The 26,311-nt window shown below is 42.4% G+C and overlaps 2 protein-coding genes and 1 long non-coding RNA gene across 12 annotated transcripts in view; 2 read left to right on the top strand and 1 right to left on the bottom strand.

The window, feature by feature from the left end:
* RBPMS (RNA binding protein, mRNA processing factor) overlaps positions 1–6,824 on the top strand; it is a 159,344-nt gene extending 152,520 nt beyond the window's left edge. For both annotated transcript variants that reach the window (XM_084877075.1, XM_084877076.1), the window contains one exon: positions 6,704–6,824. The gene's annotated coding sequence lies outside the window, so the exon portion shown is untranslated. The remainder of the gene's footprint in view (positions 1–6,703) is intronic.
* GTF2E2 (general transcription factor IIE subunit 2) overlaps positions 1–26,311 on the bottom strand; it is an 82,310-nt gene that overhangs the window by 14,377 nt on the left and 41,622 nt on the right. For 2 of the 9 annotated variants that reach the window (XM_084877062.1, XM_084877063.1), the window contains exons 7-8: positions 22,791–22,906; positions 19,835–20,344 (exon numbers count right to left, since the gene is read on the bottom strand). In XM_084877062.1, the coding sequence (XP_084733188.1) occupies positions 20,225–20,344; positions 22,791–22,906 (236 nt within the window). In that variant the 3' untranslated portion in view covers positions 19,835–20,224. Of the gene's footprint in view, positions 1–1,959; positions 3,685–7,427; positions 11,851–18,750; positions 19,755–19,834; positions 20,345–22,790; positions 22,907–26,311 lie in introns of those variants that run through there. The other 7 variants (XR_014794446.1, XR_014794445.1, XM_084877065.1 and 4 more) reach the window with 7 other exon arrangements.
* On the top strand, positions 11,870–19,756 carry LOC311619109. The gene is made up of 2 exons (XR_014794447.1): positions 11,870–13,768; positions 15,269–19,756. It is a non-coding gene; the product is annotated as an uncharacterized lncRNA (long non-coding RNA).

Raw genomic sequence — 26,311 nt, forward strand, 5'->3', positions numbered from 1 at the left:
AACCCAGGCACATGCCCTTGACCAGAATCAGACCTGGGACCCTCAGTCCGCAGGCCAATGCTCTATCCACTGAGCCAAACCAGCTAGGGCAGCATTTGATTTTGTATAAATCAAGCTGACAAGTATAAAATGAAAACTAAATCACTCATTTAAAACTTTTATTTGGATGGAGGGAAATATCTTCCCCCCCCCCCCCCATTGCTCTCCTCCACCAGGTTCCCACCCCACCCTCTGCCCTTTCCCCTCTCCCCATTGTCCTCATCCATAGGTGCACAGTTTATGTTCAGTCTCTTCCCACGCCCCCCTCTCCCCTTTTCCCCAAGAATCGTCAGTTCACTCCCCTTCCATACCTCTGATTCTATTATATTCAACAGTTAATATTGTTCATCAGATTTTTTTAATTTCCTTGGTTTTTAGATTCACTTGTTGATAATTACGTATTTGTTGTTCATAATTTTTATCTTTGTTTACTTTCTCTTCTGAAAGAACCCCCTTCAGCAATTCATATAATTCTGGTTTGGTGGTGATGAACTCCTTTAGCTTTTTTTTATTAGTGAAACTCTTTATCTGGCCTTTGATTCTGAGTGATAGCTTTGCTGGGTAGCTTATTTTTGGCTGTAGGTTCTTGCTATTCATCACTTTGAATATTTCTTGCCATTCCCTTCTGGCCTGCATGGTTTCTGTTGAGAAGTCAGCTGACAATCGTATAGGTGCTCCATTATAAGTTACTACCTTCTTTGCTCTTGCTTCTTTTAATATTCTCTCTTTATCTTTTGCTCTTGGAATTTTAATAATGATGTGTCTCGGTGTGGTCCTCTTTGGATTCCTTTTGTTTGGAGTTCTGTGCGCTTCCTGGACTTGTAAGTCAAATTCTTTCACCAGGTGGGGGAAGTTTTCTGTCACTATTTCTTTCAGTATGTTTTCGATATCTTGCTCTCTCTCATCTTCTGGAACCCCCATAATTCTGATGTTGGTTCGCTTGAAGTTGTCCCAGAGGTTTCTTACATTATCTTCAATTTTCTGGATTCTCTTGCCTTCTAGCTTCTGTGGAGGAGTGTCTTCTGGCTCTTTATGTTCCAAATCTTTGACTTGATTCTTGCGATCTTCCCTTCTGTTTTTAGGACTCTGTAGAATATTTTTTATTTCAGACAATGTATTCTTTATTTCTTGTTGATCCCTTATCATTTCTTGTTGACTCCTTATTAATTCTAGTTGATCTCTTTTCATATCCTCATAGGCCTTATCCATCTTTTCTAGGAAATTCTTGAAAAACCTTATAAGCGTAGATTTGAACTCTATATCCAGACGCTTTTTGTCCTCCATTTCTTTCGTTTGTGATCTATTTTGTTGTGGCATTTCGCAGTTACAGATGGGACGGGGTTTCAGGGTGGAGCCTGCAGCTTTGGCTTCCGTCAGCCCCGCCCTATGCGGGTCCTTCAGTGCTCGCTGCCGGCGCCTCTGAGAGAAAGGTGCCCTCGATTTTCGCCTGCTGCCAAACAGTCTATGCTCTCCCCCAATGAGCCCGGTATTGGGGTTCAGTTCAGTTGGAAGTGGAGTTGGAGGTGGCGTTCACAGCAGTCTGGAGCCCCAGTCTCCTTCCCGTCAGGGCAATCCCGCGGCACAGCCGGCCGGCCCTTCTCTTGGGGTAGTGTGCCCGCCTCCGGGACCTCCTTTCTCCGCTACCCCGGGGTTTCGACTTACAGCCCAGCTCCCTCTGGATGAGCCTGAGTCCCCGGGGTCTGGCCCAGAACTGGGGTTCAGAGCAGTCAGGGGCCCAGCACAGTCGGAGTTTTATCTCCTTCCCGCTTGGGAACGCCCGCCAGGCACTCGGCCTCCCTCCTCTCCGGCTCCGTCCTCTCCGCGCGCGCCGCGTGTCTCCGTACCTTAGGCTTTTACAGCTCCTCCGTGCTTCCTTCTGGTTTTCTCCTTGCTTCTTGTTGTAGGATTTCCAGTCAGTCGACTTTCCTGTAGTTCTGGGTAATGTCCATTTTATATTTTAGTTGTATTTTATTAAAATTGTTGTGTGCGGCTGCGGCTAGTTGCCTACCCGAGCAGCCATCTTGGATTCTCCGGGAAATATCTTTTTGTAAAAAAATGAGTAAATTTAGAGAAACTCGGTGGTGGTGGTGGAGGCATCATTAGTAAGTCAAATACAGATGGTCCCTGCTTTACCATGGTTGGAAAGCGATCTGCACTCAGTAAATAGAAATCTTACTTCAGATTCTAATGATCTTTCCCTGTGCCAGCGATATGTGGCACGATGACCCTCTTGGGATGCTGGCAGTGATATACACAATTGTGAGGGAAAATAACCGACCTCTGCAGTGTGCTGCCAGCATTCTTTTTGGATGTAAATTACATGAAATATTGAACACGTCATTTTTTTCAACTACAGTTGACATAATTATTAGTTTCAGATGTGTAGTAATTATACTACATTATGAAATAATCACTCCAATAACTCTAATACTCATCTGACACCATAGTCATTACAATATTGACTATATTATCTATGCTGTAGTTTACATCCCCATGACTATTTATAACTACTAATTTGTACTTAATCCTTATGTATCTGAGTATGTTTGTCCATTTATTCTATTCTTTAAATGCCACATGTAAGTGAAATCATTCAGCATTTGTGTTTTTGTTATTGTTTTTCACTTAGCAGAATACCCTCTAGGTCCATCCATTTTGTCACAAATGGTAAGATTTCATCCTTTTTTGTGGCTGAATACTATTCCATGGTGTATATGCATCTTCTTTATCCATTTATCTATTGATGGACACATAAGTTGTAACTAATGCTGTAATGAATATAGGGATGCATATATTTTCAAATTGGTGTTTTTAGATTTCTTAACATAAATACCCATAAGTGCAATTGCTGGGTTGTAGGGTGGTTTTATATTTTTTGAGGACCCCCCATGCTGTTTTCCACAATGGCTGCACCAGTAGTGCACAAGAGTTCCCTTTCTCCACATTCTGGCCAATACTTGTTGCTTGCTGGTTTATTAATGGTAGCCATTCTGACGGGTATAAGGTGATAGGTGATATCTCATTGTGGTTTTAATTTGCACCTCTCTGATGATTAGTGACATTGAGCATCTTTTCATATGTCTATTGGCCATCTTCAGGTCCTCTGCCCATTTTTAAATAAGATTGTTAAGAATTTTGGATATTAACACCTTATCAGATGTCTCATTGGTGAATGTCTTCTTCCATTCAGTAGATTGTTTGCACTTCGTTGATGGTTAGCTGGGTGCAGAAATTTGTGTTAATGTAGTCCCATCTGTTTATTCTTTACTTTTCCTTGTCCAAGATCTACCCAAAAAATATTGCTGAAAGATCAGTTTACTGCCTATGTTTTTTTCTTCCAGGCCTTTTTTGGTTTGAAGTCTTACATCTACTTTATTATAAAAATAGGCTTTTTATTAGGTGATTTTGCCCACCTAAAGTCTAATGTAAATGCTTTGAGCACATTTAAGGTAGGCAAAGCCATGATGTTAGGCATTAAATGTGTTTTCAATGGGTATTCCAGGGATGTCTGTATATGTAGGTGGATTGGGAGGAAAAGAGAAAATTTCTTATTGCTGGGAGAAAAAGCTCACAAACAGATTCCAACTTACCAGAGAAAGTTGAGTCAGCTGCCTCCAAGGACTGACACACATTGCTCAAGGACAACTGAAATGAAATGTTTTGGAATTGTGTAATGTGCTTAAGATACCAGGAGACGTTCTACATTGTCTTAAAACCTCAGGATTTTAAACGTGTGCTTCCTTCCTTGTTTACCCCATCACACGTCTGCTGGAGATGTTCTCCTTTAAGGAAAGTTTCCGGAGGAGCCTGACCCTCTCCCCCACGGTGCTCTGTGTTCTCGGATGTCTTTGCATTCTGTTTAAAATGTCCTTGTTAATACATTCCAAGGTTTGAACTCCATTCCTAGCGAAACCCCTTCCTTGTTTACAGGGACTGAAATAGCCACATTTTGACCTTCTGTTCAGTCTGGGAACATCTATGGCCACAGGGACACATTCTTTTCCCATGTGAGCATTACATTTACACAACATCGTTATGGAAAGAAAAGCTCAGGAAATTAATAGACTCCCATCCCTCTCCTAGACTTGGCATTCAAAAGATCAACCAGAATTAAGTAGGAACCCCTCTTTCTTCCTGCTCAGGGGTGCTCAGAGCCCAACATGGTCCCCAGGCGTTTATCAAGACGAGGGGCCAAGTTTCAGGGCCATGGCCCATCGTTCCTGGCTCATTTTTCATGTAATCCGAGGGTCTGAATTATGGCTATATGCAAGTGACCACATCTGGGGTGAGGGAAAGAGGAAATAGTTTGAGGGAGGAAACTATCCAAGCTAATCCTTCTGAGAGCCAAGTGCCTGGATAGTGAGAGCTCAGAGGAGAAAGGCTGGAGGACCTGGGGCTTATTCTGAGTCTGGAAAGAGAGTAGGGTTGGAGGGGGAATTGGACAGAGAGGAAGTAGGAATAGGAACAAGCTTTTAAGGACTTTGGGGGAAGTATTGGTGAGATCTGAGTGGAGGTGGGGATGTGTTTTAGGAGTCATTGTCATCTTGTTGCTGCACACCTTCAGGGAATCATGTTAGAAACACACACCAGGAAAGGTAAGCTCTTGATGTTGATGTCAGAAGTGAAAGAATGACCCAAGAGAGCAGGGCTGTGTCAGGGACAAAGACACACAGGGAGAGGGGTCAGGAGCTGTTTAGGTAAAGTTTGGTAAGTCCGAGTTTAGACATGTTGCTTTTGAGGTCATGGCAGAAATGTCAGGGGCTGAAATTATAGGAGCGGGAGAATTATCTAGGACTAGAAACATCCATTTGCCCAAAAATGGTCGTGAGCTCCCCAGAGAAGCAGAAGTAGGCCAGCCAGGCCCTTACTATCCACAGCCAAGGGCTGGAGCAGATGCAGGGACAACACGTATCCCGATGTTCCTTTGCCTGTTCATTCAGTCCCTGACAGCAGTGTGGCAGCTTTGGCTTCAGACCCTTGGTCTCAGTGTTCTGTCACCACATCCAGTTTGGCTGCTTTCCCAAGATGGCCCTCCAAGCCATGCTCGTTAGCGGCCGTTGGCAGCATGCAGGCCGCTTTGGTTCCAAGAGTCTAAGGGCAGCCAAGTGCCTTCCGCTGTGAATTGTTCCAAAGTACGAACAGCCGTAGAGGCTGTTGTTCCTCAGAAATGGTTTCCTGGAATCAGCACACACAGCCTGGGCTCCTGGCGCACGGTCAATCTGGGATGACGTGTAAGGTGTCATTCCAGGCCCGAAAAGCCAAGAATGTGGGGGGAGGAAGCTGACCTTGAGAATCCAGTGCAAGCTGGTTTTGCCTCTGTTGGTGGGTGGGGGCCTCTTCACACTCTAGGGAAGGGTGTGGGTTCATTGGAAAAGTCAGCTAGTATAGCCTCCACGGTGATGCCTGGCTTCATGAGCCCCTGCAGCACTGCCCCATGGAAAGATGCCTCTGGCCCAGGCACACACTCTCCTGCCACCCACCGGGATGATAGAAAACCAGAGCATAGCAGAAATGTAGCTTTCAAGAGGGGGTCCTTCTGCTGGCCCTGCTCACTGAGCCCCACAGGATGTGTTTACCTACACCAAAGATGGACGTGAACAGCCTGGCCACCAGCTGGTGAGCAGGGGCTGCGCCCGCTATCGTGTTTACCAGGGGAAGCACCAGTCAGAGTGGGATTCCCTGAAGGTGTGCACTTCTAACTGCTGGTCACATGCTTCTGTTTCAGAGAATTCTGCTGAGAAAGTAAAGGCAGGAGCTAGCTAGGGGCCGCTGAGGTAATGGCATTGGGTTTTCTGACTCATGGCTCATTATTAGTTTGACCCATTTGTGCTGTAATATACAAACCTGGCTGTTAAAGGACTGACCGGCACTGGACAGATCTGCTTTGGGAAAGAGTATGTACCAAAATCATGCCATTAGCTATGCTTGAGTATTTACCAAAATATGTTTCTAATTTCAGGATTTACTGCTACATATATATTTTCCCAAATAAGTTTAACTTAGGACAGTTATATGGGTTTTCAATAATGATATTTTCGTTATATCCTCCTCCCACTCACAAATAAGCATTTCCTGTACAAAATTCCAGTTATACCGATTTACGCCTACATATACCTTTTCTACAACCACAAATTTATGAGTCTGGCATGCTGGTAAGAGGATGGCAAGAAAACAAGGTACTTGGAGAAAGAAAATGACAGAATAATCAGAGGTTTCACAATGCAGCCTTTAACATAGTTAACTAAATCTAGACAGAGGAGCTGAGATACACTTCCCAACATCCTGGGACCAGGGAGGCTCTGCCAGCGACAAAGGACTCAATGACTGTCCCAAGGCCCCACAAAGCAAGACAAGTATGAGCATTTCCTTGCAATTGCAGGAGAAGGAGGTACTGGGAATTTCTAAGAAATCAATGGAAATTAAATATACTCCCCACATATCTAAGGTTAGACCATCGATACTCTAGTGTCTTTACTCGGCGAGTCAGTAAATATATTGCACGCTGACAAACCTTTTTGTAGAGAATCACCAGGAATTTCCCCAGGTGATGAAAGTTTCATGAATTCTATCAGGAGGTGTCTCCAAGCACAACCCCGCAGCAGGCAGGAGGGATTACTGCACACACTTGTGACCTGCTTTCCTCACACATTCCTTTCTCTTTCAGGCGTGAAAAAACCTTGCCCAGTTTTGATCCCTTCAAGACTTTGCCACAGCCTCTATCACACATCTGTTTCTCTTGAAGAAAAAAATATAATAAAAATGTTTTACTCTTTTACACTGTATAATTGTAAGAAATAGTGTGTTATTTGTGAATGCATGATCTGACATCCATTTCTGTACAGTTTGGAGATATTTTCAAATGAAACATAAAAGACATCAACATAAACCAAGAGTGAGTATTTTTATACCGAACACTGAAATATGATAGGATGATCTTACACTGGGTTGGATCACAATTTTTGTGCTTATTTTTTTCTAATATAAGGTGCATGTTTGAGGCATGCTTTTAAACATGAAAATCTCCAGAATCACGTTGTTGTTAATGTACAGAAACCTGTGCCTGGCCTGAGTCCGGGGAGAATGAGAACAGTGGAGTTAGGTGTCAGAGCTGTGCTGATTGAAGCACAAGGTGTGCGCTGGCCGGTCTAGGACGCCCTGCAAGGCCAGCGCCAGCCTCCAGGAGCTGCTGCCAGAGTGACAGGCTCACAGCTGGGCGAAGGAGCCTTTCCCTGGAGAGGGGTCCCTTAGCCCTGGCAGCCCCAGAGCTAACACAGTCTGTCTCACTGAAGGGAAACCTTGACTCTAAGAGGCCAGTGCTGCCTCAGGAAGCTGGCTTTGCCCATCCTGCATAGCTGCAGTGGGCGGCTCATGTCTCCTAAATGATATTGCAAATTACTGGCAGAGTTGGTGCTGGCAGCACCGTGCCAATGAGCCATTCAAAACATGGTTTTTAACCCTATGCACTTCCTGGGATGCTTGCACCACACCAGCCCATGAAGATGGCACAGTAATATAGACCTAAGAATTCCAACGGCTGATCTGCCAAAACATGGATCATAATCTTTCTTAACTACCTGCTCATGTTGTGCTACAGACTTCTATGTTTTAATGATTATGTGGTTGGGTTAGGGTTTGTTTCATTGTTTTCCATTAGAAATAAACATGTCAAGAAGCTTTTAAAGGTCATCGCACAAAAAACAAGGATCGCCAGGAAAGAGGCCTCTTACCTTCATAAATGAGGCCAAGGGCACTGACAGCGCGGCATGGGCGGCTGTGTCCAAACCCTGGATGCCTTCAGCACGCCTGGCTCTCGGTGAGACTTATACACTCGTTTCTAAGGAAAGCAGCAACTTTCACACCGTCTATTATGCTTTTATACACTGTTTAAAGGTACTTTTCTATTGTCATTTAAAAAAATAAAGTGCTTATCCCAAATGTCACACCATTGCTTGGCAAATTTCTTTTTACCAGATTAACTAAGAGCAAACCACACTGCAGCTAGGGACCAACAGGCAGATTTCTTTATGCCTTCTAAGTTCTCGACAGAGCCATGGCAGAGAGACCACGAGAAAACAGGGCTGGGAGAGCCAGACAATAACCACCACAGAGGCCCCGCTGTGGCCATGTGGTAAGCGACACTGACGCCTTAGGCCTGTGGTTGGCAAACTGCGGCTCGCGAGCCACATGCGGCTCTTTGGCCCCTCGAGTGTGGCTCTTCCACAAAATACCACGGTCTGGGTAAGTCTATTTTGAAGAAGTGGCGTTAGAAGAAGTTTAAAAAATGTGGCTCTCAAAAGAAATTTTAATCGTCGTGCTGTTGATACTTGGCTCTGTTGACTGAGTTTGCCAACCACTGCCTTAGGCCATGGCCCTTACTGACCTGCTGGAGGCGCTCCTCGTTAAGTGCACCACTTCTTTAGTGATGCCTTTTACTGACCACATCCACCTCAGCCTACAAAACAGGCTGTTTATCTAAAATCTGTAGTCATTTATGGTGCCTGCTAACTTAAAATACAATTGATAGCCAAGATGATAAAAGCGTTTTTTCTATACACTCTCACCAAGCCCTCTTCCCCCAGAAGGGGAAACCACAGTGCTCAGTTCCTGCAAGTCTTGTCGGGCACTGACATTACTGTTCTGTGGTTTGGATCTCACATCCCTTTAACAGAGGAGACCGTCACCAGAAGCAGGTCCCCATCGCAGCCTTCCACTACCCTGGAGCCCAGGCGGAGCAGAAGAAAACCAACCGGGCTCTCCCCAGGCTGCGGAGGCCAAGCCAATGGCTCCAGGACAGGCTTGGTCATGAGGCTCTGGCTTCCGCCCATCCGTGACTTCCCGGTCAGAGGCACCAGAGGTTAGCAGGTCAGCCTAGAAATTAAGGGCTTTACCCCTGAAGAACAAGGCTGAATGAGTGCTCCAGCATCACCACACTGATGGTCATCAGTGATGTGCAAGGGCCAAGCCTACCTGGTGCTTATGAACTTGGTGTGTTCCCACTGACTACTCAGCTGGGTACCAGCTTCATTACAGTCTGAAAACTGCCTTTTCAGTCACTATAGGCAGGAGTGAAGAGTGCCTAGAATTGGGAACCTGGGATATGAAAGATCAGGTTTGTTTGTTCCCTCATGCTTACATTACACTCCCAGTTTGTAGGCGCCACAAAAAATGGGAACTAAGCCAATTTTTTTTCTTTCATTAACAAGCAAACCGTCCATTGGGAGGTGAAGGCCCTGCCCTTGTGAACATAAGACTAAACTGACATCTAACATTAAATGCTATGCTATGCTATACCTTCTGCCTCTAACAAAATTACAAATTAAAAGAACTTTGAAAATGAAAGTCAACTCCAGTTAATCATATCTAAGCTTCAAACTCACTAGACCCAGCATTTATACATACGCTGGGCCTTCTATGGGACCAATGTGTAAGTCTCACTGCTCTCATCTCTGAGGTTCCCCGAACCCCAGCACCACACGGCATCTTTGGGTCCTGAGTTGTGTGGCATAAGGAACATTCCTGAGCAAGCCTAGTGCTAGGAATATGTACACATTCCCTACGGCTGCCGCATCACTAAGACATGTCAAAGAACAGAGCACCCTCACCCAGTTTTAAGAGTGTTGGTACATGACTGGTCTTACTCTTCAACTCCTAATCCACTCTATCCCATAACAATTATATAGCATTCAAGGCCCAGTGCATGGAAATTCATGCACCGAAGGGGGGGTCCCTCAGCCTGGCCTGCCCCCTCTCACAGTCTGGGAGCCCTTGGGGGCGGGAGGCAACCTGGTGATCAGGGGAAGGCAACGCCCCATCACACCTCTGCTGAGGCCACTGCTGGCAGCTCAAGCCTCAGGTGGCCTTGGGCACCTAAGTAGCTGCCATCCAGGGCTTGCCTGCCCCTCATGCCGGTCCTGGGCAGCTAGGCAGCTGACAGCAGAGGCTTGCCATGCCTTGGGCTGGCCTTGCGGGGCTGAGGAGGCAGGTGCGTGGTGGAGCTAAGGGGACTGGGCGCCACCATCTCTGAGGGCATGGTATTCAATTAGCATATCCCTTCCTCATTGGCTGTGGGCGCCGCCATCTTTGTGATGGCATGAAGGTCAATTAGCATCTTCACTCTTTATTAGATAGGATTCTTGGAAGGCAGGAGAATATCTATCATTAGTGAGGTGTTACCTGAAATACTGGTATTCAAAACACCTACACTACTAAAACTAAGGACTGTGAATACTGAAAACATATGGAATCAGCTAATTGAGTGAGGCCCCAAACTGGGAAATTTTTAAACTGCCACAGTGAAGCTCTTGTCTGCCTCTGCTACAGGCCCTCCTAGATGGAACTTAATAGTATTAACCCTTCCCTAAACTGGCCTGGCTGTCCTACAATCCCACAACCCAAAGATGCCAATAAGTCATGAACATTCTTTCTTGTTTACCCTCTCTTCACAGCTCTCCAGTAAACCGGCGAGTTCTATTTCACCACTACTTCCAGGGTACCCACCACACTGATTCCTGCTTTACAAGTGAGGGGAAAAGCCCTTTCCTACAAACCATAACACACTATGCCCATAAGTAGGACAACAGTGAAGCCTTCCACACACCACTGCTCACACACATCTCTCGCTTAAAATTCAAGTGAAACACCAAAACCAGTTTGGCTCAGTGGATAGAGCGTCGGTCTGCGGACTGAAAGGTCCCAGGTTTGATTCCGGTCAGGGGCATGTACGTTGGTTGCGGGCACATCCCTGGTAGGGGGTGTGCAAGAGGCAGCTGATTGATGATTCTCTCTCATCGATGTTTCTAACTCTCTATCCCTCTCCCTTCCTCTCTGTGAAAAATCAATAAAATTCAAGTGAAACCCTGACCATGCCAATTAACACAGTTAAATCAGAAACTTAGGCCAGAGGCTTAAATTCAACCCAAACGTCTTCAGAGCAAAAAAAACTCCCTAAATTGAATGAGAAATGATGCTCAGGGCAATATTTACCTGTTCAAAAGAGCACTTTCCCCCAAAAACTAGCATACAGGGCTTGGGTGAGAGGGAGGGGTTCAGCAAGAAAGTTCAAATTGTTAGAATAGTCAAGTGCAAGATAAACCTGCTCCTGGGTGTTTGTGAAGCAGGTCCTGCCTAATTCAGGCTCCGGTTACTCAGTTCTCTCCTTTAGTACCTTTCTGTGTTTTCACTTATTTTAAGATAAGTTTGGATTGAATGTCCTTTGAAGCATGACCCCTGCAAAATTCTGGGTGGCTGAAATTCACTGGGTTCTCACAGGGTCTTGAAGCCACATGGTTTAAGTCACAGGAATATGCTGGCTTGCCTCCAAACCAGGGGAGCCGGACCAGTTCTACGGGCCTACCTGTCCAAAGGGGCCTATGACGGCGGCCTTGCCACTCTGCTGGAGGGCACCAGCAAGTTTATTTCTAATGGAAATCCTTTTATAAAGGAAAATGTGCTTTTCTTATTTTAACTATGGCCAGAAGGAAGGTCAAAAGCACAATGCCAGGGTCTAGTCTATCTGTTTCCAAAGTATGTTCCCTCCACACACACACACACACATGCTGGGGCAGGGTTCCAAGGTCTAATTTACCACAGAGACCAAGACAGATGACATCAGAAGGTACGAGGAACAGGTCCACACCAACCGCATCGTCCAGGCCACAGCAGCACCACACCGAGGTCTCCTCTAAGCCTCCAGTTCCTCCAGAGGAAAGACACCAGGATGGACATCCACCTGCCCCAGCGCTGAGTCACTTCTTAGGAGACCCCCTTCAACCTCACCCCTCAGGACTGCAGGGAAATTTAACCATTGGGAATCTGATTGTGGCAGAGAAGGGGGAAGGGTTGCAACCATCAGCACTGAGTTCTTGGCAGACTGAATTCCTACCTGCAGAGCCCAAGTAATCATGCATAACATAATGACATTTTGTTCAACAAAAGACCACATATAGATAGTGGTCTCATAAGGTTATAAAGGAGCTGGAAAATTTCTATTGCCTAATGACATTATAGCCATCATAATGTAGTGCAATGCATGACTCGGTAAACAAGTCTAATGCATTACCAGTGGTACAAGTGTTCAACACATACAATTACAGTAGTAGGCTATGACACCTACCTTTGTGTAAGTACACTGTTATGTTTCCACAACAATGAACTACCTAACAATACACTTCTCAAAAAATATCCCTGTTGTTAAGCAGCTCATCACTGTAATAATCCCAACCAGCATATTTGTTCCTCTGTAAAACAAGTAGATGTCACAGTCCAACCAGGGAAATGAGCAGGTGCAGGTCTGATTTGGTTCTCAGACTAAGAGCTTTGCTAGCCCTTGAGCCTAGTCTGCCCTTGCCCAGGCAGGGGGGCTGAATCAACAGATTGGCAACAACACTTAGAAGCTGCGTAGTCCAGCAATGCTAGAACAGATCCGAGGCAAGCAGAGCTCATCACCTGCCAAGCTAGTGCCACATGTGTAGGGTTCCCGGCTCTGCCCAAGCAGGGGAGTGAAGTCACGGACCCACCCACCGCTGAGTGTTACCCCCTCCCAAGCAGAAGTCCTGATCAAGGCAACCTGGAAATTTCCCATGCCATCATTGCTGAGTGAAGCTCCCAGCCCCACGTGATTAGAAAACCTGGCCAGAACGTCTGTAAAGTTGAGTTGCATAGCCCACAATGCTCAGCTGTTAAGTCTGCAGTGAAAATCTAGTGTCCCTATTTAGCCAGAGAACTTTCACATCAGCTTGAGTCAAGATCATAAAGAGCCGTATCAGCTTTGGAGTTGGTTCTCCCACTGCACCAGGAAGGGAAACTAATTGGAAGCATTACCCATTTAAGAAATTTTAAGTAAGCCTCATGGTAACATTAGGGAAAAACCTGTAGTAATTACACAAAAGAACAAAGTCAAAGCATACTGATACCAAAAGGTATCAAAACACAAAAAGGAACACGGGATATGAAACAGGAACAATGGATCTACAAAATAGTCAGAAAACCACGAAAGCCAGTAAGTCCTTACCTATCAATAAATGTAAATGGATTAAATTATCCAATCAAAATACAAAGAATGGCTGAACGAATAAGCAAACAAGATCCAAAATGCCAACAAGAGACTCATTAAGCCTTAACTACACATATCGACTGAGAGTGAAGGAATGGAAACAGATACTTTAACCAAATGGTATCAAAAGAAAGCAGGCACAGCTACACTTACATTGGACAAAATTAACTTTAAACTAAAAATAGTAAAAAGAGACAAAGAAGAACATTACAAGATGACAAAGGGATCAATCAATCTATCAAGAAAATATGACAACTGTAAACATTTATGCATCCAACATCAGAGCACCCAAATAAATAAAAAATTAACAGAACTAAAAAGATTAAAAAAACAGCAGTACAATAATAGTTGAGAACTTTAATACCCCACTCACAATAATGGCTAGATCATCCAGACAGAGAATCAATAAGGAAACAGTGGATATCAACACCACTATAGAGCAAATTGACTAACAGTCATATATATAGAACATTCTAGCAGATAACAGAATACACATTCTTATCAAGTACACATGGAACATTTTCTAGAATAAGCCATATTTTAGGCCACAAAACAAGCCTTAGCAAAATTAAGACTGAAATCATACAAAGCATCTTCTGTGATCAAAGGGTATAAAAATGGAAATCAATAATAGAAGGAAAACTGGAAAATTCACAAATAAGTGGAAATTAAACAACAGTCTCTTGAATAACCAGTGGATCAAGGAAGAAATTAAAGGAAAAACAAAGAAGTATCTTGAGATAAATGAAAATGGAAACACAATATATCAAAAGCTTATGGGAGGCAGCAAAAGCAGTTCTAAGAGGAAATTCATAGCAATAAACACTTACATTAAGAAATAAGATCTCAAATAAACAACTCTATGCCTTAAGGATCTAGAAAAAGAACAAACAGGCCAAATTTAACAGAAGAAAAGAAATAATGAAGATTAGAGAATTAATGAAATAGGGAATAGGAAAACAACAGGAAAGATTGACAAAACTAAGAGTTGGTTTTCTTTAAAAAAAAAAAAAAAAAAAAAAGAGAGGACCCAAATCAACAAAATTATATATGAAAAAGGAGACATTATAACTTATTCCACAAAAATATACAGAATCATGAGAGGCTACTATACTATAACCATACTCTCACAAACTAGAAAAAAAAGGAAAAATTCTTAGCAACATACTACTAAGAAATAGAAAATCTGAACAGATCAATTACTAGTAAGGAGATTGACTCAGTAATTAAAAATATCCCAATAAAGTATAGCTCAGGACCAGGTAGCTCCCCAGGTGAATTTTACCAAACATTTAAAGAATTAATGCCAATTTTCTCATATTATTCCAACAAATCAAAGAGAAGGGAACACACCCAAACTCATCTTACAAAGCCAGCATTACTCCAATACCAAAGACAAAGAAGAACATTTTTAGAAAAGAAAATTACACACCACTATCTCTCATGAATACAGATTCAAAAATTCTCAATAAAGTACTAGGAAATTAAATCCAACAGCATATTGAGAAGATCATTTATTATGACCAAGTGGAATTTATATCTGGATGCAAGAATGGTTTAATGTATGCAAATCAATCAATGTGATACATCACATTAATACAATGGCAGAAAAACATCCAATGATTATTTCAAAAGACATAGAAAAAGCATTTGACAGAACTCAGTATCTGTTCATGACAAAAACTCTTAATAAACTGGGAACATACCTCAACATAATAAAGGCCATACATGACAAGCCTAGTGCTAACATCACACTCAGTGAAGAAACAATGAAAGTTTTTCTAAGAGTGCGCACTCTCACCACTTACTCAGCACAGAACAGAAATTCCTAGTCAAAACAATCAAGTGAGAAAAAAAGAAATAAAAAGCACCAGAACAAATAAAAGAAGTAAAATTGTTTTTACTTGAAGATGACATGATTTTATATAGAGAAAATTCTAAAGAACCCACCAAAAAAACTATTCACTCTAATAAAAAAAAAAATCAATAAAGTTGCATACCAAATTAACATACAAAATCAATAACATTCCTATACACTAACAATAACTTATCTAAAAAGAAATAAAGAAAATAACCCCATTTACAATAGTATGGAAAACAATATGAAACACTTAGAAATAAATTTAACCAAGGTGGTTAAAGATCTCCACACTGAAAATTACATAACATTGATAAAAGAAATTGAAGACACAAATAAATGAAAAGATATCCCATGTTCATGGATTGAAATAACATTAAAATGTCCAGACTACGCAAAGCCATTTATAGAATTAATGCCACTCCTATCAAAATTCCAGTGGTATTTTCTACAGAAGTAAAAAAACAATCCTAAAATTTATATAAAACACAAATGTGCCCAACTAGCCAAAGCAATCCTAAGAAGAATAAAGCAGAAGGCTTCACACTTCCTGATTTCAAGATAAATTATAAAGCCACAGTCATGTAAGAACAGAAATCTTAAAGCTTCTAGAATAAACAAGAGCCAATAGATGTTTCCCTCTCATTGATATTTCTCTCTCTCTCTCCCTCTCCCTTCCTCTTTCTGAATTTTTTTAAAAGGTACTTGACATGAGTCTTGACAATGACACTTTAGATGACACCCAGAGAAAGCACAAGCAACAAAATGAAAATCAGGTAAGTGGAACTACATCAAACAAAAAGTTTCTGCCCAGCAAAAAAAAAATTAACAAGCTGAAACCGGTTTGGCTCAGTGGATAGAGCATCGGCCTAAGGATTGAAAGGTCCCAGGTTCGATTCCAGTCAAGGGCATGTACCTTAGTTGCGGGCACATCCCCAGTGGGGGGTGTACAGGAGGCAGCTGGACGATGTTCATCTCTCATCGATGTTTCTAACTCTCTATCCCGCTCTCTTCCTCTCTGTAAAAAAAATCAATAAAATATATTAAAAACAAAACAAAACAAAAATTAACAAAATGAAAAGACAACCTATGAAACAAGAAAAAATATTTCAAGCCATGTATCTGATAAGGGGTTTATATCCGAAATATATAAGTAACTCATACAAATCAAAAACAAAAAAAATAACACTGCTGTATGGACAAAGGACCTGAATAAACATATCTCCAAAGATATAAATATGGCCAACAGGCATATAAAAAGATGTTTAAGCATCACTAATCATTAGGGAAATGCAAATCAAAACTACAATGAGGTATCTCCTCAAGCCTGTTGGAATGACGGGCATCAAAAAAATCAAGATAAAGCAAAAGGTGTCAAGGATATGAAGAGGCGGGAAACTGGTACAGACACTATGGAAACCTAATGAGTTTCCTCAAAAAATTAAAAGTAGAACCACCCTACTCCTTGGCTGAGTGGCTCAGTCAGTTGGAGCGTCGTCTCATGCACCAGAAAGGTCTCAGGTTAGATTCCCAATTCTCCGCACATACAAGGGTTGCAGGTTTTATCTTCGGGTTGGGATACGTGTGGGAGGTGGCCAATTGATGTTTCTCTCTCTCCCTTCCTGTCTCTCTAGAATAAAAAACAAACAAGCAAAAACACCCACACACCAAAAATAAAAATAAAATAAAAATCATCTCACACCTGTCAGAATGGCTATCATCAGCAAATCAACAAATGACAAGTGCTGGGAGGATGCGGAGAAAAAGGAACCCTCGTGCACTGCTGGTGGGAGTGCAGACTGGTACAACCACTGTGGAGAACAGTGTGGAGTTTCCTCAAAAAACTGAAAATGGAACTCCCTTTTGACCCAGTAATCCCACTCCTAGGAATATATCCTAAGAAACTAGAAACACCAATCAGAAAGGATATATGCACCCCTATGTTCATAGCAGCACAATTTACAATAGATAGGATTTGGAAACAGGTTAGGTGCCCGTCAGCAGATAATGGGATAAAAAAAAAAACTATGGTACATCTACACAATGCTGCCATAAAGAAGAAAGGAATTCTTATCATAAGCCGCAACCTGGATGGAATAGGAGAACATTATGCTGAGTGAAATAAGCCAGTCAATGAAAGAGAAACACCACATGACCTCACTCATTTATGAATAATAAAGAACATTATAAACTGATGAACAAAAAGATAGATGCAGAGACAGTAAAGCAACAAACAGACTGTCAAATTACAGTGGAGGGGAGGGAGATATGGGGGAGATAAGAATTCAACCGAAGGACTTGTATGCATGCATATAAGCATAACCAATGGACGCAAAACTCTGGGGAGAGAGGGCATACATGAGGGGGGTTGATAAGGTATGTACACATATAATACCTTAATAAAAAAAAAAAATCACATGATCCAACAATTCCACTTCTGGGAATATTTCTGAAGGAAATAAAAACATTATATCAAATAGATATCTGCATCCCTATGTACAGAGCAGCATTATTTACAACAGCCAAGACATGAAAACATGTAAATGTCCATCGACAGATGAATGTATAAAGATGATGATGTGTGTACACAGTGGAATATTATCCAGCCATTAAAAAGTAGGAAATCCTGCTATTTGCAACAACATGGATGGACCTCAAAGGTAGTTTACTAAGTGAAATAAATCAGGCAGAAAAAGACAAGTACTGTACTATTTCACTTTCACGTAGAATCTAAAATAAAATCCAAACTCATCAAAAAAAGATCAGATGTGGTTACCAGAGGTGAGAGATCAGGGAGGAAAAACTAGAGAGGGATACTTAAAAGATACAAATTTTCAGTTTTAACCTGTTAACAGAGCGGGACGTATAAATACATCAAACATAAACAATATTGGGAACAGGTAGGACATATGAATGCGTCCTGGAAATATATGTTGCCCCCTGAGAGGGACGGTATATATTTTTTTGTAATCTTTATAATTGTTTGTAAAATTTATAATTTTTTAATTCGATGTTTCCATTTTTTTGTTGGTATTCTTTTCTATTTTTTTGTAATTTTGTATTTTCCTTTGTGCTTTATATATAAATAAATGAAAAAATATATATATCATTTATTTTAATTAAGTATAAATAAAAAAAATAATAATATGAAATTACATCCTCCGGGCGTGACGTACTGACACGTCCTAGTGAAAGAGTACGCGCCCATTACAGGTTGTGTAATTAAAAAGGGAACTCCCCGGTTAACAGGTTTTAAGTACCAGGGAAATAATAATGTACAACATGTTGACTACAGTTAACACTGCTGTTTGGTATATGAACTTTAAGAGAGCAAATCCTGCCCTGGCTGATTTGGCTCAGTGGATGAGTGTTGGCCTGTGGACTGCAGGATCCTGGGTTCGATTGCAGTCAAGGGTGCATATCTCAGTTGTGGGCTCGGTCCCCAGTGGGGGGCCTGTAGGAGGCACCGAATCAATGATTCTCTCTCATCACTGATGTTTCTATCTCTCCCTCTCTCTTCCTCTCTGAAATCAATTAAAAAACATTTTTTTTTTTTTAAAGAGAGTAAATCCTAAGATTTCTCATCAGAAACAAAACCATTTTTGGTATCTATAATGCGGTAATGGATATTAACCAGACTTACTGTAGTAACAATTTCATGATATATGTACAACCATTATGCTTTACACCTTAAACTTGTACAGAGCCGTAGGTGAATTATATCTCAGTAAGACTGGAAAAACAAAACAGAAGGATGGTGTGTACAGGCCACGAAAGTAGGCATAGTTGGAAATAAGTTAGCTCCAGATTTTTACAGAAAAATTTACTAGTTTTATACCTTAAAACATTAAAGATCTACCTCACTTGCCAAAACACCTCTGATATACAGCTAGACCAGCAAGTTTCCCATGCTCTGGGGAGCCTCAGTTTTACATATTCTCATGCCATGTTTTGGGACTTGGATGTAAACAGCCCTGGCTAGTTTGGCTCAATAGATAAGAGCATTGGCCTGCTGACTAAAGGGTCCCAGGTTCATTTCTGGCCAGGGGCACATGCCCAGGTTGTGGGCTCAATCCCCCCCAGTGGTGGGTGTGCAGGAGGCAGCCGATCAATGATTCTCTCTCATCATTGATATTTCTGTCTATCTCTCTCCCTTCCCCTCTGAAATCAATAAGAAATAAATATTTTTTAAAAAGAAAGAGGTAAACAAGGACTCTGTAGATGCAGGTAAGAAGTAAACAGAAGGGATAAAAAAAACTAAACCCGAAAAAGTATTCCTTGTCATCTGCACAAAGTACTTACTGCTTTAGGATACCATGGCACCTTTTTTTGAGAACATCGAACCTTATTTTTATAATCCACTACAATTCTAATTTGTGATATGAGGACTGTAATGACCGTATCACAAGTACAGTTAAGTAAAACGGATAGTTTGCTACAGAAGGCTGGAATGATTATAGAGATTTCCCATAAGGCATCGTGACTCGTAAGAGCCCATGTATTTGATAATAGCTCTCAAGAGCTTGCCCAGTGATGAGGAGATAAACTCTCCACCAGAGGAATCTCACCATCAAGCTGACATTCAGGTTGGCAAGATGACTCTATCCATCCTTGATGGCGTGAGACAAAATCCAAGAGGCTAAATTCTCATTACCCTTTTAAAAGAAAACATTACAAATCACATGTCGTGTACCTTTACTGCTTCACTGGCTAGCAAAAGGCACGCTCTGAGTTCCAACTACAAACTCTGTATGTTCAGTAACGCAGCACAGGTCCCAGTCTCCAACAGCATCCCAAACACGCCCCCTGTTGGGAGTTAAAGACAGGAGCTGGGAGCTGCCAACTGCCATTGCCAAGAATGAAAAGAAACCACCTTATTCACTAACTTCTGCAATTCCTTCTGCAATGATTTTATTATAAATATGTTACTTTGGAATAAACAAATATTGCATTCAAGACTATCTGCAAACTTGTGCTAAAGGAATAAAAGGGAAAATGGAACCAGGAACCACTTAGAAGAAGAGATAAAACAGCACAGACACCTGCATGCCTCTCCCCCAAGAAGTAAGAGAAGTTAACAGGGAACATCACATTTCTCATCAGCCTATTCAGTTAGAATAAGCTTTGAGTCTGGTAATTTGCACTTGTTCTGTAAACGGAACTGCTCCTCTCCTCAGTCCTAAGAAGTAGAATGGGAAGACAGTCTTCAGATCCCAGTATCATCAAGAAAGATCTTGACTTTGTATTTGTAACTCTTTGCTCACCTACAAAACTGTTCATTGTTTGCTAGGAGCAATGTCAGAGTAGTCCTTCAGCACTCCAGCCATGTGTTCGTTATGAGTCTTAAATCGTCGCTTTTTCTGTGAAGCAGGCTTTTTCCTTCTCTGGATAGGGGCCTACAGGAAAAGGTAAAAACAAACAGCAGCTCTCAGAGGGTAAAGCATAAGGACTTACTCAGGATGCTCAGAAACCAGCAGCAAGAGATTCGGGGTATTTGGCCTGTTTTGCTGCTTTGTAACCAAACTTCACGCACATCAACCCATAGCACACTCCCAACCACAAACAAGAAACTATACATTCTATTATGATGCATATGCATCTACTGGAATAAATGGGTTGGCACAACTTCTCAGAATTATTCTAGGCACTAAGTAAATGAAAAGAGAGGCAGTCAAGTTTTGTTTTTCATCACTATTATCTGGTTTAAAAATATATACTTCAGCCCTGGCCAGTATTGCTCAGTAGGCTGGACATCAAACCAGGAGGCTGCTGGTTTGATTTCTAGTCAAGGGCATGTGCCTGGGTTGCAGGCTTGATCCCCGCTAGCGGGCAAGCAGGAGGAAACCAACCGATGTTGTACTCTCACATCGATGTCTCTCTATCCCCACTTCCTCTCTCTCTCTAAAAAAAAAATCCTATCCAATAAAGAGGGAAGGTGCCAATTGATCATCACTCCGTCACAAAGATGGCTGCACCCACAGCAGGGGCCAAGTTCCCATAAGGAGCCTTAACAATCAGCAGGGACCTGAGGCTACGTCCTCCCGCACCCCCGTGGGGCTTGACAGGGGACCTCAAGGTGCACTTCCCGTCCTGGTGCTGGGCTAGGGGAGCTCAGGCTGCTCCCTCCGCCCCAGTGCCAGGCCAGGGGACTTCAGGCTGTGCCCCCACCCGGCGGGGTTTGACAGGGGACCTCAGGCTGTGCCCCCACCCGGCGGGGCTTGGTGGGGCTTGACAGGGGACCTCAAGGTGTGCTTCCTGTCCTGGTGCTGGGCTAGGGGACCTCAGGCTGCTCCCCCACCCCACCCTCCGCCCCAGTGCCAGGCCAGAGGACACCTGGCCACCCCCCCACCAGGTTGGGTTTGACAAGGGACTTCAGGCCCCGCCCCCCACCCCAGCACCAGGCCGGTGGACCTCAGGCCACACCCCCCGCCCCAGCACTGGGCCAAGGGACCTGAGGCTGCACACCCCTGCCTGGCTGGCTTACAGAGGAACTCAGGCTGTGCCCCCCACCCAGCGGGGCTTGACGGGGGACCTGAGGCTGAGCTCCCATACCTGGCGGGGCTTGACGGGGGACTTCAAGGCATGCCCCTGTCCCGATCTGGGCTGGGAGAGGCCAAGCCCCCAGTCCTGGCGCCGGGCCAGAGGGCCTGAGGCTATGCCCCTGCCCAGCAGGGCTTGACAAGGGTGGGGCTGGTCGGGTCTGGAACTGGCCCAACTGGGGGTGGGGGGCGGCCAGGTCTGGGTCTCATGGGATTTTGAGGTGCATGTGGGTGGGTGGGGACCTGACTCTAGGTCCTATAGAGCCCTAGACTCTGACAGGAGGAAGGATTTTTACTAACTTTCCTTCATCTCTGACACTTGTATTATACAGAAAGGGCAAATAGCAATATTAAATTATTTCCTCTAATTAATCCCCTTTTAATGTGCACAAATTTAGTGCACTGGGTCACTAGAGTGAATGTGTGTGTGTGTGTGTGTGTGTGTGTGTGTGTGTATATATATATATAAATAAAAAAGATCCAACGTAAATAAGGCAAACAGACATATGGCAAAATTAGGAAGTAGAAGAGCACATAAAGATTTGTTATTATTATTCTCTATTCTTTTCAGTATACCTGAAACCAAAAGCACTGGAAGTACACTAATTTACGGAGATCACTGGCAATAAATCTTCCTTTTTAAGGAGCCCTAAAAATTCACCGAAACACACACCCACAAAAAGTAAGGAAGAAGGCAAGTTACACAGCCTGGTGGTGGACAGAAAAAGAGGGAGAGAGGTGCTGCAGCTAGAGTCTAAAGTGTGAACTAGTTCTCATTTAGGCTTTGTCCTTGGACTAGCACAGTTATTAGCCAGCACAGACCATTTCACAAGTCTTCATCCCATTATAAATCCTTCCTCAGGGCAGGATTTAGGCTAAAAGATTGTATTACCTGGTTCAGAGGGATCTGGAAGGTAACAAGGACAATTCAACGTGATCAGGACTGCGGGAGAGCCAGACTCCAACACGACGGGGCCCTGGAGCAGGAGTCTGGGGGTAGGGTAGATGGCTAGAGTCTTAAAAGGCCACGACCAGGACATGTGAGCACTAGGAAAAGTTTGCTATGGCTGGAGCTTAAGAGCAGACATTACTAGGACACGGCGGTCGGATGGGGAGCAACCCTGGCAGAGATCTGATGGCCCTCAATAGACCACATGTGATCTGGTTTGCAATTGACCAAGACCAAGATCAGGACACAGAAAAAAACTGAAAGGGAGAACTGACTACCTGCTCTTCAGAGAAGAGAAAGCAGGCTAACAGTTCAAAGAACAGAGGACTACATTTTTTCCCAGCGGTTACATACCACTTTCTTTGGTCCGGATTCCTGCATGGAAGAAATACCCTGTCGCTTCAGATATTCTTCAATTTTCTCCTCATCCATTGAATCCACAGTGACACTCCTCCACAGTTTCTGAAACTCTGTGCCAACAAGACAGTAGGTATTTTACAATAGATGTTTACAAGCTATAGCATCTCAGTGACGGGAATCCAAGCTTCAATGTTAACTCCCCTGATCTATATTTGCACATCTGTGATTTCATTATAAACACAAAGGAAGTGAGACAACATTCAAATGCTGGACACTGAGCAGCAGAAGGGCCTGAGAACAGAACTGCATCCTCACAGAACAGATCAGTAATGCTCTATTTTTAGTCTGTAAATGAGGGGCCATGTGCAAAAGACCTCCCTGCTTTCCTGGGGAGGAAAGGCAGTCACAGTCTCCTTTTATTACACAAATCAGTCCTCTGCACTGAAATAGTTCAAATTCCTGCTCATCTCCCCTGAGCTCAGTACTCCATTTCCTCTCCTATTGGTAAAAAGAAACACACAGGGACAATGGGAACTTTTTACATGGAGTGAGGAGCTATTCAGATCACAGCTGATCCTTGAACAACTGGGTTTGAACTGCACAGATCCATTTATATGCAGATTTTTAAAAAAGTCCTCACCTGAAGATATTATTTTCACATTGATTTTCTTCAGAGAGAATAGAAGGGCAGGAGAGGGAAGTGGGGGAAAGGAAAGATAGAAAAGAGAAAGTCATTGATGCAAAAGACACATCGATTGGTTGCCTCCCACATGCACACAGACAGAAGCCGAGGATTGAGCCTGTAACCACGGTATGACTGGATATTGAGCACTGACCGGCAATCAAACCTGAGACCCTTCACTCCAATGGCTGATGCTTCATTAAGCTAAGCCATCCAGGGCTATACACAGATTTCTTTCAATAAATGCATTGAAAAATTTTTTGGAGATCAGTGACAATTTGAAAAAACTCACAAACCTTATTAAATACACACACACACACACACACACACACATACACGCACGCGCGCGCACATATTTTTTAGTATAGCAAAGGTAGAGGTTTATTGAAGAACAAGTACAGACTCCCACATGGGGAGAGGAAAAGGTGCTGGAGGTTAATTCCAGCAGATCATAAATGCAAGAAGTTCATCAAAAAAGGTGGTGGACCTTGAGCTTCAGCAAGGGCTGAAAGATACATATTATTGCCTACAGGAGTGGCCAAAAGCATTTCCTCCAAAGCTAAATTTATATAAATAATTGCTTGTTGCCAGACAACTGAAGGCATTTCAATCTACATGTTATTGCCTCCTGCCGGCCAAACATCTGAACAGCTGAAGGCAGTTCCCCCAAAACTGACCATGCCTACTGTATACTAAACCTTACCTTTGATATGTACAACTACTTTGCTATAGGGAAAAATGTAGAAATAAAGAGAACCCTGAGTCCGGAGATAGGGAAAACTTAGCTACTACAGCTAAGCTTCCTCTGGCTCTCCCGTGAATTACAAACTTATATTGTATTTCTAGTCTCTTTATTAATTTACATGCAGTGCCTTCTCCAGATCCCTGAACCCTTCTAGATGCTGGATTAAGACCCCTGGCATCAGAGAGGCTTCCCTTAAATTTTTCATAACATTTTCTTTTCTCTACCTTACTTTATTGTGAGAATACATTATATAACATATAAATATATGTTAACTGACTACTTATTTTATCAGTAAGGCCTCCAGTCAATAGTAGGGTATTAATAGCTATATTTTTGAGGAGTCAAAAGTTACAAAGCATGCCCTAGCCAGTTTGACTCGGTGAATAGAATGACTGAAGGGTCTCAGGCTCAATTCCAGTCAAGGGTATGTACCTTGGTTGCAGGCACATCCCCAGTAGGGGTGTGCAGGAAGCAGCTGATAGATATTTCTCTCTATTCCTCTCCCTTCCTCTCTGCAAAAAATCAACAAAGTATATTACTAAAAAAAAGTTACAATGTGGGGTTGGAGGTGGGGTGGGGGAAGAGATTAACCAAAGAACTTATATGCATAACCCATGGACACAAACAATATGAAGTGAAAGGGGGTGGGGGTGGAGGGAGCAGGTAAAGGGAGATCAGTGGGGGGGGGGGGGGGGGGAGGAAAGAAGGGACATCTATAATACTTGCAACAATAAAAATAAATATTAAAAATGAAAAAGGGAGGGGCGACACTGTGTGGAGGGTTGGAGCTTCTAGTTCCTGCTTGGAATTAGAAAAATGTGTGAAGTGTGGCTAAAAGGTAGGTAGTTGGGACATTCTATAAGCTCGCATATAAATATGTTATAATAGTAACTAGTAAACTCCATCATGACCTTTGAGCTATTGTTGTCATAAATTTTACCATTACATATACTTTAAAAATAAAATACATTTAATATTTTTGTTTTAAGCAGCTTTCAGAGCAGTTAAACAAAAGAAAAGGTTTTTAATTAAAATTAACATTTTTAAATTAGAGACATGAATTTTATATTTACCTTCATTTATTCCATTTAGAGCACTCTCACTTATTTGTACAGGTCCAACTTACTGTCTAGTATCCCTTCTGCCTGAAGAACATCCTCAGTACTTTTAGCAATGCAGGTCTGATGATAATTCTCCCAGTTTCTGTCATGTCAAGAGAGTATTACTTTGAAAGTAGTTCTCTTTCATTTTGAAAGTATTTTTTGCTGGGTACAGAATTCTAAGTTGAAAAGTTTTTCCCTTTTGGCACTTAAAAGATATCACTGCAATGTCTTTTGATTTGCATGGGTTCAAATGAGAAGTCTGCTGTAATCCTTTTTTCCCCCTCTATAATGAGCTTTTCCCTCTATCTTCAATATTTTCTCTTTATCTTCATTTTTTCAGCAGTTTGAATATAAGCTTTCCTAGCATTTGTTTCAGGGGTGGTAATCTTGCCACTTGTATTCTCTTAGCTTCCACATCTTTGTTTTGTTGTCTACTGTTAATTTTGGAAAATTCTTGGCCATTACTTTTTCTATCCCATTCTCTTTCTCTTCTTCTGGATTTTAATTACACATTCAGACCACTCTATATTATCTCAAAGCTAATGGATGCTGTTTTTAATTTTTCATGTTTTTCTCTTTGCCATTTCAGTTTAAAACATTTGTACTGGCCTATCAGAAAGTTAAGATTCTTTCCTTGGTCATGCCAAGTTTACTGATGATCTTATTGAAGACATTATTTCATTATTGTGCTTTTCATTTATAGAATTTTCATTTAATTATGTTTACCTTTCTGCTGAAATATCCTAACTGGTCATACATGTTGTCTGTCTCTTCTACTAGAGGGCTTAACCTATTAACCAGTTATTTTAAATTCCATATCTGATAGTCCCAATATCTGTGTCCTAAGACAGTTAATTTCCTGGCCTCAAAAGTGCATTGCTTTTCTTGTTTCTCTTTATGACTCAATTTTTAAAAACAAAACAAAACAAAACAGGATATCCTCTGTAAGACAGCTGAGACTGAGGTAAACAGATTTTGTGCCTGG

The sequence above is a fragment of the Pipistrellus hanaki genome, assembly GCF_964339955.1.
Source record: "Pipistrellus hanaki genome assembly, chromosome: 3".
Lineage (NCBI taxonomy): Eukaryota > Metazoa > Chordata > Mammalia > Chiroptera > Vespertilionidae > Pipistrellus > Pipistrellus hanaki.